This window comes from Nyctereutes procyonoides, unplaced genomic scaffold, assembly GCF_905146905.1.
Source record: "Nyctereutes procyonoides isolate TBG_1078 unplaced genomic scaffold, NYPRO_anot_genome, whole genome shotgun sequence".
NCBI lineage: Eukaryota > Metazoa > Chordata > Mammalia > Carnivora > Canidae > Nyctereutes > Nyctereutes procyonoides.
The window spans coordinates 20,746,686-20,759,187 of record NW_026575147.1 but is presented as its reverse complement, the minus strand read 5'-3'; the positions used below and the strand labels follow the sequence as shown (position 1 = coordinate 20,759,187).

The window sequence follows — 12,502 nt, the reverse complement described above, 5'->3', positions numbered from 1 at the left end:
ACCTTGGGCAGTTAGAAGACACAGTCAGGTCTGGAATGGAAGGTCTCCATCCAATGCATTCTGAAACCTGGGGTGTGAATCAGCTAATGAGCAGAAGAGGGAAGAAAAGTCCTAAGTGAAAAATTTCCATTCTCTGCATTGAAGGAGAAAGGGGAGCTAGGAGGAAGTGGCCAGGGATAAAAAGGCTGCATTTCTAGTTCCTTTGGTCTAGAAAGGATTCACGTAAATTTGGCTATGCCCCAGGGGGCTGCAGTCAACTGCATTCTTGGCAGAAAGAAAGAAAAAGATCAGTGGACTAATTGAACGGTGCTCAGAGAAAGCCAAACAGGAAACCCTTAACCGGCTCCTGTCAGCATTTCCAGAGTGCTTGACGTTTCTGCAAAGGATGTGGAGTGGCTCTACTTCCTCCTGTGCTGCCTGGTGAATTTCTAAGCGGTCAAAGGACCTCTGCTGTGACCAATTCCTCCAGTGAGGAGCACTCACACTGGCCAGACATAGGGCGCACAGGCCACCACCCCAGACAAGTTCAAAGTTAGGGACTATCTCCTACAATGAAGACTCAGACCATAAAGCAGAGCTGCTTAAGAGGGACATTCTAACTCCTCTGAACGCCACAAAGTCCTGTGGTTCGGGTGTCTGGTCCACACCTTCCAGATGCAGACAGCCAGGTGGCCATCTTCAACGGGCACTAAAATCATGTTCTTTCATCCTCCCAGAAAAGTTGGGGGTGGTGGTGGGAGGTGGGGTGGGGGAACAGGCCAGCAGTGCAAAGAGACACATTAACAATTTTATTAAGTTTGCCATACAAAGAATATGCCATGGGAAAAAAACATCAGAACCAGAGGGCCTATCGAAATCATCTGGTCTGATCCCCTCATTTTACAGATGAGGAATGTGGGTGAGGAACACCAGAACAGCATTCTGGACAGTGCCAACACGTCAGCCCCGTCCTGATACACAACACACAGAGATCAGGCTTCTAGGTTTTGAGCCAAATAGAACCTGAAGACTTGATCCATGTTTACTCTGAATGTTTCTGTGCCCCACAATACCACATTCTGATGGTTATCTCCTTCTGGAGGCTGCAGGAAGAGCCCTAAGGAAAACACGATGAGTGTCAGGGTCACTCAGAGCCAGGAACACAGAGTGATTGTGGAGCAGAGGGTGCAGAGGGTTTAGGGGAAGAATTCAATCACTCCCCCCAAAGAGTCCTGATCACCCCTTTCCCCCAGACAACATACCGTCAGACTCCAAAGCCTCAGGGTAAATATGCTTGCCCTCCTGAGGGTCAGATCAGGTTTGGAGGAGGAAGGAAGAGAAGCAGGCAGAAGAAAAAGAAAAAGGTTTACTTCCATTGGGAACACATTTTTCTCAGCATGGAGCAAATCCAAACACCACAAGAGAAGGCTGTAAGACTCTGGTATTAAATCAATTGTGGGATGTATGGAAAAGCACCAATAATTTAGTAAAATAAATACAATCAGAGTTTCACAAAGATTGATATAACCCAGCGAAAACAGTTTTTAGGCTCTTGAGCAAGAAGACTGAGGTGTATCTTGCACTCACTGCATCTTAGGAGGAAACCCGAAAAGATGTTGGGAGCCTTCCCAGCAGAGAGAAGTCACACACGACTATCCTTGGCCCTACAGTATCTGTCCACTAAGAGCTACTCCTGGAATGTACATTTCCTTCTCCCAGGAGGACCAGGCTGGCCAGTCAAAGCTGAGGCTCACTGACTTGGCCCAGGCCATGACAGGTCCCCCATGTCAATCTGCAGGCCTGGGTGGCAGGGCTGAGGGTGGAGCAAGTAGAAAAACAAACAATGTGTTACTAAGAACTGATCTGTGTTTGTAGAGGGAATTTCATTCCCCCGGGACTCCCTCCCAGTGAGGTGGACATCGGTGCCTCTGGCTCTTAGGGGGAGGCAAATATTGTCACCTCTCCTGACCCAGCGAGGGGGTGGGTTTGGAGGCAGCTGACCCCAGGCTACAAGAGAAGGGAGGCTCCACTACAGAGAAAAACAGGAACGAGAAAATAAGGATATTGCCCTGGCTCTTGCTGGTGGGTTCACGTCCTCCCAAGGGCTGTAGCGACCAGGAGCTGTTCATCCTCTGTCGGCCCAGCATCCCAGGGACAGGAGTTTGGAAACAGCAGGATGCATGAACCAAAAGCCCTCAGCGTAGCCAGGGACTAGTCAGGAAGTCAAAGTCGGGGAAACGGCCTACAGGGGTTTTGGGCTTCTCCACAGGCGAGAGGCGGCGGCAGCAGCAGCAGTGTTCGGCTCCTTCGCTCATGTTTCCACCACTCGGATGAGAGGCATGGGCTTACTCGGGCTGGGGGGCTTGGATATCCTCCCACTGAAAGAGAGTCAGAAGCAGCGAGTGCGGCCTGTCGCCCACCCTGCACACAGTCCCCTCTCCCACGGGTACCCCCCCGGTGCCCCCCTCAGCATCCTCTCTGGCGCAGCACCTGCTGCCAACGTCTCAGTGAAGATTGGGGGAGGGAGGAACAGGGATGGTGACAACACAGAGAGCAGTGAAACAGCTGAGAAGTGGGCAAAGCTGGGATTCTTGCTTTTTTTTTTTCCCAAAGGCTGGGACCTTTCTGTCAATCTCTTAGAAACAAAAGGCCCCCCTCTGGAAATACACACTTGTTACACCTCTGTAATTTTTGCAAACCATTTCAGAGGGCCCAGACTCATCTAGAGGCTGCTCGTGGGCCTCCTTGGGGTTGTGCTGTCAGGCTTTACTCTGACCTGGTTAGAGAATGGCTCAGATGGAGAACAGGTCAGACAAGACACTGGAGCCTAAGTGGGATTTACAGGAGCCTTGTCCTGGCCTCAGCACTAAAGGTCTCCTTCCCATGGTTCTGTGCCTCTTCCATCATTCCTCACCTAGGCCCCAGCACCCACATGCCGGCTCACCTGCCCAGGTTCTCGGTCTTGGTCCAGGTCTGGGTGCTAAAGTGGCCATGACTGATTTGCTTTTCTATCAGGTGTTCCATCCGGTCATGCATCTCTAAGTTCTGTAATACAAGTTGTGGAGGCAGGGGTGGCCATTTGCTGGCTAGCCATTTGTGACATTTCACTAGCTCACTTGGGCTCTCTGCCTCTGTTTGTGCCACTGTCACTGCCACCCCTACCATGCATGCCACAGCCAGGGTGCCCTCTGCCCTCATCCCTCGTCTTCACACCACTCTGGATCATCCTCTTCCTCTGGTTGCCACTCCTGCTCTCCTTCCCTCAAGGACTGAGTACAATACTGATCGTTCCCTGCTGTCCTCCCCAGCTTCTGGGAAAGGCGGAGGGTAGACTAAGAACTTATGAGCTGGTATGCCTGGGTGGCTCAGGAGTTGAGTATCTGCCTTTGGCTTAGTGTACGATCCTGGGGTCCCAAGATTGAGTCCCACATCAGGCTCCCTGCATAGAGCCTCCTTTTCCCTCTGCCTATGTCTCTGCCTCTCTCTGTGTATGTCTCTCATGAATAAATAAATAAAATCTTAAAAAAAAAAAAAAGAACTCATGAGCTGGTCAAAAACACCTTAGCTGTGGAGAAGACAAGACCACTCCTCCAGAATGCCTCCTCCTCACAGCCAGCTCCATTGGCACCTCCTCTGCTAAGCTTGTGGCACATGGCTCACATGGTGACAATGTGCCACTTCAGGGTGGGGACAGATTTTTATCACTGTGACTCCCTGAAGGTTTTCAGACAACACTGACTCAGCTGAACTGAAAAGCAACAATCATCCCAGATCCTCACTTCTAAGCAGCAGGCACACAGGACAAAGACGTCTCTGGAAACTCTCCCTCCCTATGTCTATGTAGAGTTCTGTCTTTGAGACCCTGCTCCCTTCCCAGGGCTGCCCAGTACACAGACCTCTGCTTCCAGGTAGGCGATTTTCTCCTTAAGCTCCTGGATGGTGGTGTCCTTTGACTGGACCACAGCTTTTGAATTCTGGAGCTACAAAGATGTGGGAGACGATGGGGTTCATTTTGAAATGACTCAGTACACACTCATCGAACTTTGCCCTGCTGCTGTGGAGCCAGCAGAGACATAAGGCAGACTTTTGCACCTCCCACATAACTTGCTTAGGCTTTTCCATAGTAGCCTCATTTCGGTCAATACTGAGCTCCTGATTATCCCAGGTGTGAGGGGAGGCTGTGAGAAGACCACCCAGATGATCCCTGGGAAGTACAAATTATTTATTCATTTAATAAATATTTGTTGACTTCTCCCTCTGCCTATGTCTCTGCCTTTCTCTCTCTCTCATGAAAAGAAAAATATTTGTTGAGTGTTTACTATGTAACAAACTCTGTTCTAGGCACTGGGAAACAGTAGTGAACCAAACAGAAAAATCCTAGCTCTCGTGGAGGACATGCAGCAAATACGCCCTCCCAGCTAAGGGATTTTAAGTTCTCAAAACAATGCTGCAAAATGGCATATCCTGAGTATGTTACCCTAAAGCTTAGATGGGGTACAGTAGAAAATCTGCTGTGAGGTACAAAGGTTGATAATCTGTACACAGGTATGGGAGTTTATTGTGACTTAATTATACATTTACCAGCGCTCTTCAAAGTATAAGAGAGACTAACTCTTTCCCATCAGGAAACAGAAGGCAAATGAGTAACACCATAGGGGAAAGATGGGAGAAAGGCGAATTCTAATCACTCAAACCTAGTAATTGGTAGCTGTAAGTGTTTTCATATAAGAAAATAAGCCACGCTCTGTGGGGGAATGAACAGCAAAAGCATGGACTTGACAGGAAAACAGGGCCAGGCTCCTTGTGGTGGCTTCCCATGAGGGCAACCGAAGCCGGGTAAGACCTGACTCTGCTTACCTGCTCTATCATCTGCCGGACTTTCCGCTGCTGGCTCTTAAGCATGTCATCCAAGTGGTGGATCTTCTCCCGTAACCCAGCCACTTCCTTCTCCAGGTTAGCAGCCCTGGGGATTAAGATCAGAAAGCTGAGGCAGTCATGGGATAGAGACTTGGGCCTGGGGGCTTCCAGGAACTGGATTCCCTCTGCCTGGTCCCCCAGCGGTCTGCCATGAGGAGGAGGTACTTGGGACACTTTGGAAGAGCACAGGGGAAGCATCCCTAGAGATCCACTCGTCTGAACAAGGAAACTGAAGCTCAGAGAAGTAAGAATGGATAAATTATTTTGGAAAGCTCTAGAAGGTACAACTAGAACCAACGGGTAGATGTCCAAGGAAGCAGTCCTAATGCTAACACAGGATAGACTTTCCCAGCATTAAAGCTGTCAGAAAGTGGACTGCCTCATGTGTGATGAGCTCCTCATTCCTGGAAAGATTAAAGTGGGAGCTGGGAGTATAGATACCCAATGCCATCGAGCTGTTGGAAAGGACTCTGTGTCAAGAGGGAGGTAATATTTAAGGATCCTTAGAGCTTCTTCACACGAGTATGTTCCTAAGTCTCCTGGGATTCCCAGACACTCCTATGTCCTCTGCATTTTCTAAACTGGGCCAAGCTCCCCAGAGGTCTGGCGACTAGGCAGAGGGTCCAGAAGTTCAGACCTCTGAAGCACTGCTGGTGCCCATCACTCTTCGCTCCTAAGTGAGGAAGCAGACAGGTGCCAGTGCCAGAGGGAGCGCGGTGCTCCCGGTGAGGGTGGGAGCCAGGCACAATGCAATCTGAGCCCCAACATCCTCCCCAAGCCTCAAACAGTCTAGGAGTCCACCCTCAGCTCTCCGGTGCCCTACTGCTCAGTCTCCTTTTATTTAGAAAATTAACATTTTTGATGCATGGCTGTCTCTTGCCATTCCCATGCCTCTGTTTTGGGTTATCTGGGTCTTTTTTGTTTCTCCTGCTGCTTCCTCTCCTGCCTATGAGCACCAAGACTGAGAAAGAGAGTGCTGAGTAATTTAAAACAATTCTGAAATGTTGCTGAGCCCAAAAGGAGGCTACAATAAAATGTCTGCATTTCCCATGCCTAGACTGAGGTTACTGGAAAGGAGAGAAGATGCCGCCCCACCAACTGTGCAGTCTTAGAATGCCTTAGAAGGCCCTCCAGGTGACATCTGTTGAACTTAAAAAGATCCAACTTACACTGTGGAGAGCAGGCCCAACATGCTGCTGTTAACTTTGATTTATGATTTGAGATCTTATTTATTAATCGCCAACAACAGAAAGAATTTCCAAATTCTTAAAGGTCCAACACGGCCTACTGCTCTTTGTTTCACTGATTACTGATCAGAGGGAATCTGTAAAAACCATGGAGAGGAAGGGATCCCAGGGATCCCCTGCAGGTCACTGCTGCCAGCTGGTTCTCAGTTCAAGCAGCTTCAGCGACAGGAAGTTCAGAATCTCTTCATGAAGCTACTTGTTGTATTTTTCAAAGCATGACTTGTGAGGAAGTTATCTGATTTACCCTCAAGTAATTTACAGCCGGTCTTTGTTTGGGGGGGAGGAAACTGTGGTGCAGTAATACCACATCCACATCCAATGTGACAACCTGAGGAGTCATGTGCCACAATGGCTAGCACTTCACCAGCTCCCCCTTGACCTTGGCTCCGACACCACGCAAGCCTTTCCTTTAGGCTCCTACTCCCTGGAAGACAACTCCCCAGAGATGGCAGCCTCCCCAACAGTATCTCCCCGGGGCAGGCGGGGCCCCACCCTGCGTAGCCACACTGTGAGTCAGAGCTGGAAGATCTGACATCAGCACCAGTTTCTTCCCCAGGCCTGGCCACCTGGAGCTGCAGGCTGCTGGCCCGCCCTCCCTTGCACACACCGCAGCTTCTGGCAGCTTCTGGCAGCTTCTGGCGAAGAGGGCCCTTACTTCTCTCGCTCTGCCTGGCAGTCAGTGTTCTTGATCCGAAGTTCCTCCAGGGCTGTTTCCCCTTCCCTAACCTTCACCAGTAAGGCCTGATGCTCCTGGATGGGCCAAAGGGAAGAGAATCTAGAATAAGGAGGTGATGACAGTTTCTGTGTTTGGGGTGACAGACGCCTGAGGGCTGGGGCTCAACCCCTACTGGGCCTGGGACAGCTTCCAAAGAGCAGCAGGCCAAGCTGGTTTGATGGGGCGCCCTCCCCTGGCAGGGAGAACCCTTCCCACCCTCAGCACACAGAAACTTCCCAGCCTCACCCAGCTATCCGGACAGCTTGGCCGTGCCTTATCCAGGACCACCTGCCGGCTATGGCTGCCGGTCCGGGAAGCCAGGTCCAGAGGCTCCTTAAGAGTTCGTTTTTTAAGAACACCCTTCAGAAGCCCATAGAGGGCAGGTGTACAAGAACTCAAATGAAATGCAAATGGATTCAACTCTAATTAGCATGGGCTGAGCTTAGCTGAGAGAAAGACCCCTCATTCCTTAAAGGCTAAAAGGTTCTCGAAGGCATTTGCTGAGGAATCTGTGAAGTGTTTTCCTGGAGCTGCTCAGAAGAGCAGACGACGGGGGTCTCAGTCAATCTCAGGACCACCACTGGTTCCAACTGGCCCCCACCCACCAGGAGTTAGGCCCTGAAGGCAGGACTCCAACAATTACCGCCTGCATGCCTAGCAAGCGCTTCTGGAGCTCTCCGACATCTGCCTCCTTCCGCTCCACTCTGTCCTCCGCTCTCTGAAGGGCCACTTGACTCTGTTCTGCTTCTCTCTGGTACCGGCTGAGTGTGACCTAAGACAGGATGGGGATGCGTGAGGGGGGTGGAGGGGAAAGAGCAAATGTGGATAAAAACTTTAGGGAAGACTCCAGGGCCCTGTGCGCAGTGATGGGAGAGGGGAAGCCACCCTCTCTTTCTCATTCACAGTTCTAGGATGACTTGGGAAACCAGCAGGTATCTCCATTTCCAGGCTTCACTGGCACATAGCTGATCAAGCTCTACTTTTTTTTTTTTAATTTTTTAAAAGACTTATTTATTTATTATCTGAGAGAGAGTGAGGGGGTGTGGGGAAGGGCAGAAGGAAAGGGAGAGAAAGTCTTAAGCAGACTTTGCTCTGAGCACAGAGCCAGACATGGGGCTCGATCTCACGACCCTGAGATCACACCTGAGCTAAAATCTAGAGTCAGACACTTAACCAACTACACCCCAGGTCCCCTGATCTTTACCTTAGAGGTTTACCTTAGAGTGACACCTGGAACCCATAAGCACCTTCCAGAGGGCAGACTTCTTCAACAATCCCCACCCCCCACCTAGTCAGCCAGTGCCACCCAAGCTGAGAGTTGGGTGTGGCTTTCCTACAAATGCAAATGCAAAGAATCCAGGGGAGCACATCTCCACATCCTTCCTTCTGCCTTCCTTCTGAGTCGACACTCTTCCTCATCCTCACAGCAAGCAATTCTGCAGCCTGCATATAAAGGCCAAAATGGCATCTGGAAGGGCAACCATGCACCAGGAAGAACTGCTCTTTAACAAAGACAATAACCCAATTTGGGAGGGACAGAAGCAGAATTTTTGAATGAAAACTTAAGGAAGAACTTGCCTTCCTTCCCTTCCTCCCATATGCCAACTTCAGGTCTCAGCTTGAGATATCTTTTCTTCCAGAAGTCTCTATGCCAGTGAGGAGTCCTTCCATTGTGTGTCCTCCCCTCTTAGAGCACCAAGTGGATCTTGCCCAGTCACTTGTGTGCACTCCCCTGTAGGCCACCAGCAGGGACCTCGAGTACCATTCCATTTCCAGAGCTTGGCACAGTCCTAGCACACAGTTACTGCTCGATAACATCACAAGTGGAATTGGTCTTCATCTAGTCCAATCTTCCATTTTCACAACTAAAGGTCAACTGATCTCCCCAAGGTACACAGCTGGGGAATAACAGAGCCAATGCTGGAACACAGTGACCTCATCATCCATTTCAATTCTTCCCAGCTACCCTACACTGACTCCCAGTCAGTTACTAAAAAAGAAGCCACGTGGGGCACCTGCATGGCTTAGTGGTTGAGCATCTGCCTTTGGCTCAGGTCATGATCCTGGGGTCCTGAGATCGAGTCCCACATCAGACTCCCTGTGTGGAGCCTGCTTCTCCCTCTGCCTTCATCTCTGCCTCTCTCATGAATAAACAAATAAAATCTTAAAAAAAAAAAAAAAAGACGAAGAAGAAGAAGCCACATAACCTCCCCAAAGCCCATGCAACCCCAGGAGAACAGAACACCAAAGTAGACAGTCTGACTCCTCCCAAAGTCAGAATCACAGGAGGGAAAGCAAAGCACAGGATGATGTGTGATGGGACATGTCCATGCTACACACCAGCCCTGTCCAGAGCAAACTCTCCACAAACCCTTCCTGACAACAAACTGCTGCTCACAGAACAGAAAACCCATGCTTACTGGAAGGTGGTTTTCTCAGTAATTGACAATCTTGCCCTTGCTATCCCCTGGTTCAGAAAAGTCTAGATCAGAGAGTCTAATTCACTAGCAAAGACAGAAAAGCCTCCAAAGGTCCCATATTAGCCTGGAACAGGTCAGCCCCATGGACAAGAACATAAAAACAAAACCTCTCATTTCTGTACATAATACTGCACCCAGGTTGATGTGTACTCAGCACAGCGTTATCGGGCCATGGGCTGATCCTCACACTCAGCTGTAGGATCACAAAGGAAAAAAAACATACTCCTCTGTCACATCTGTCCTGCTGCTCCAATCAACACTGCCCTGAAGGAACCTCTTCATCATAAGAGGGTGTGTGCCAACCTACCCCAAAAGTGGAAATAACCCAAGAGGTACCTCTTATTGCAGGCAGGTGCTACTTACCAACGGCAGCCCCTGCTAAGAAACCATGGGCAGGTAGCACAGCTGTCAGGGATCCCCTGGCCTCAGGCTTTGACTCTGGACCCTTTTGTTCAAGCACTGAAACCCAGAGCTAGCAGACACCTCCATGTATGGCCCAAACCAACAAGTGATTCATAAGGCCTCTCAAGATAGAAATTTCTCTCCAACATTCACAATCTGGTCAGTGCTACAGCCTCAACCTCCCCTTCCTCCTCTTGTATACCAAGAAGGTAGGGAACAGCTGGTCACCAAAATGACACATAGTCAACCCAATTATCCAGGGTGTGGAATCTGAAGCACATGAAGCAAACTCCTTCACTGCACAGCCACTTTGTTCTGAGACCAAACTCATCTCAGTATCATGCTAAGTCCAGACTATTTAGGATGGGAAAACCCACTTAACTAAATTGATCACTAAGAAAAATACAGGGTATCTTCTATTTCCAAAATCCTTCAGAGTAATATACTTACACACCTTACCTCACTCAATTCTGTAAGGTATACTTAAAGTGATTCATTTTTACATAATCTGGACCTGACACTTATGTTAAATTACTTGCTCAAATAAATGATCATCTCTAAAGGCAATTGATTATCCCTGTGCCTTCTTCCTCCCCTCCATATCCCTCTCAGAAATTCTCTTTCTCAATCCTAGGGAAGAGAGGCATTCAGTCTTCTTCACCAGCTCCTAGCATGCCTGGGCAGGGCACATCCTATCATCACATATTTATGACACAGAAATACTTCACATGTGGATGAACAATAATGGATAACAGATGGTTAACCTCACACAGAAGCCTAGTGTTTGCCCAGTGTACCTCATTTTATACTCAATTTTCTGGCAAGATGAAGACCTCACACACTTTTTAATAATGGGGAGTTTCCACTATTTACAGACTTTAGTGCTTTTTTAATCTTTCATAATAATTTAGTATTACTTTTGTAATAACTGAAATACTCATTTAAGATCACAGAGCTCTGCATAGTAAAGTCAAAACTAGACTTAAAGTCCTCTGACTCCATGGACACAGATCTTTCTACAACCACACTGGTCCATCCTCTCATCCCATCCACACGTAAGAGGTGCCCACCTTATGACAGGCATTATGTCAGACATGGGGATGCAGGGTGACCCTGACAGCGACAGTCCCTGCCTGCATGGTGCCTAGAGCCCAGTAATTTTTACTGTGGTACTCAGAGAAATGATTCGAATTACCTGCTATCCTAGACCAGCACCACCATTCAACTTCAGTAGAGAACCAAGTGCCAATCTTTAAACTATGGGCTTCAAACGGCAAAAACTATAAATGTCCAAGAATGCAAAAAAGCAGATGGGAAGGTGCCCAGGCCTCAAAGCCTAGCTGTTCCAGTGGATGGCACACAGCCAAAAAGACATGAAGTCCATGAAAAGTCACTGGCACCTGTATCCAGCAGCCCAACACTTGGGGTACCTTCTCTTTGAATCCCAAATCTCACCTCAAAAGCCACACGGTCTGACTGGTGCTGCCGCTCAGCCTCCTGCAGCTTGACCAGTAGGTCCTGCACGGTCTTCCTCAAGCTCTTGACATCTTCATTTATATAGCCGTCGACCTATAACCAGAGAAGGGAAGAGAAGCTGAAGGCATGGTGCTTGTGTAAGAGAAGGTCCGCCACCACATATGCTTGCGCCCTCTTGTCCAGACCACTCTCACATCGCTCAGGGGGAGAGTCAGTCTTAGACACCCAGGAGCTCTGAGTTATTCACACGAAGTCACTCTCTTCATATCCTAAGGAACTCAACTAGCCTCAAATCATCTGATGATTTTAGAAGACACTCAGTAATCTTTATACAGGTGTCAACTGATTAGCAGGTATGCTTATGCCATCCTCACATATATGTCCTGCTTCCGTAGATTAGAGTGTTCTGAGAGCAGGGACGTGTTCTCCTTTAGACCATAGTGCCCCCAGGGCAGGGGTTATGCCATATGCACCATGAGAGGTGCACACCTTTGGTCTTCCTTGCATCTAGCACAAAGATTAGCATATAAAGGGTTACTGACGGGACAGGCAGGTTTAGAGCAAAAGCACCCAATGAGTCCAGGAATCTGATTTGATGTGAGAAAAGGTGTCCTCATCGAGGTTACAGTGAGTCTCTCCCCAGACACACCCAACCGTGGGCTGGTGGTTAGCGCTGAGCTGGCATGTGGGGTCTTGCCCCCATGCCACACAGGCATCAGGCGTTTCAGTTACCAGCTCCCAGCGGGTCTGACTGAAACATCTCTCCCTGTCTTGCACATTAGGAAGCACGGAACTTTCTTTTTTTTTTTTTTTAAGCACGGAACTTTCAACTGGGAAGCAGACAACAGGGTCTCGGCTGCTGTGCAATCACTAAGCCCAGCGGGTCTTCATTTCTCTGTCTGTGCAGCAGCAAGAAGACTCCTAATCATGCCCTGCCTTATAGGCTGCCTCGATAATACCCAGCAGGGCTTAGAGCTTCTGAGAAGAAAGAGCTGAATATATAGCACCAGGCGTTATTGGAACCTGTTGCCAGCAGCATATTTGCCAAATATGGGTGATTCAGAAGGAGGGAATAAAAATCCAAATTGCAAGTTTACCGTGAACGGCTAGAACTACAACATGCCAAAATCTAGCCATCAGGATGTTATCCGGTCAACTCGCCCAGATTGGTACCTAAGCTGCTGGGCAGTGAGAATGACTGAAAAGGCTCCTGGAGCATTACTACTATGTGCTTATTTCAAATGGTGCTCTTATAAAACTTGTTTAATGACATGGAAAAGTTTCAT

At 48.9% G+C, this 12,502-nt stretch overlaps 1 protein-coding gene across 2 annotated transcripts in view; it reads right to left on the bottom strand.

Annotated features, from left to right (window-relative positions):
- Positions 1–768: 768 nt before the first annotated feature.
- TUFT1 (tuftelin 1) overlaps positions 769–12,502 on the bottom strand; it is a 47,221-nt gene continuing 35,487 nt past the window's right edge. For both annotated transcript variants that reach the window (XM_055312129.1, XM_055312130.1), the window contains 7 exons: positions 11,196–11,309; positions 7,502–7,630; positions 6,799–6,893; positions 4,837–4,942; positions 3,876–3,959; positions 2,924–3,024; positions 769–2,357 (listed from right to left, as the gene is read on the bottom strand). In XM_055312129.1, the coding sequence (XP_055168104.1) occupies positions 2,291–2,357; positions 2,924–3,024; positions 3,876–3,959; positions 4,837–4,942; positions 6,799–6,893; positions 7,502–7,630; positions 11,196–11,309 (696 nt within the window). In that variant the 3' untranslated portion in view covers positions 769–2,290. The remainder of the gene's footprint in view (positions 2,358–2,923; positions 3,025–3,875; positions 3,960–4,836; positions 4,943–6,798; positions 6,894–7,501; positions 7,631–11,195; positions 11,310–12,502) is intronic.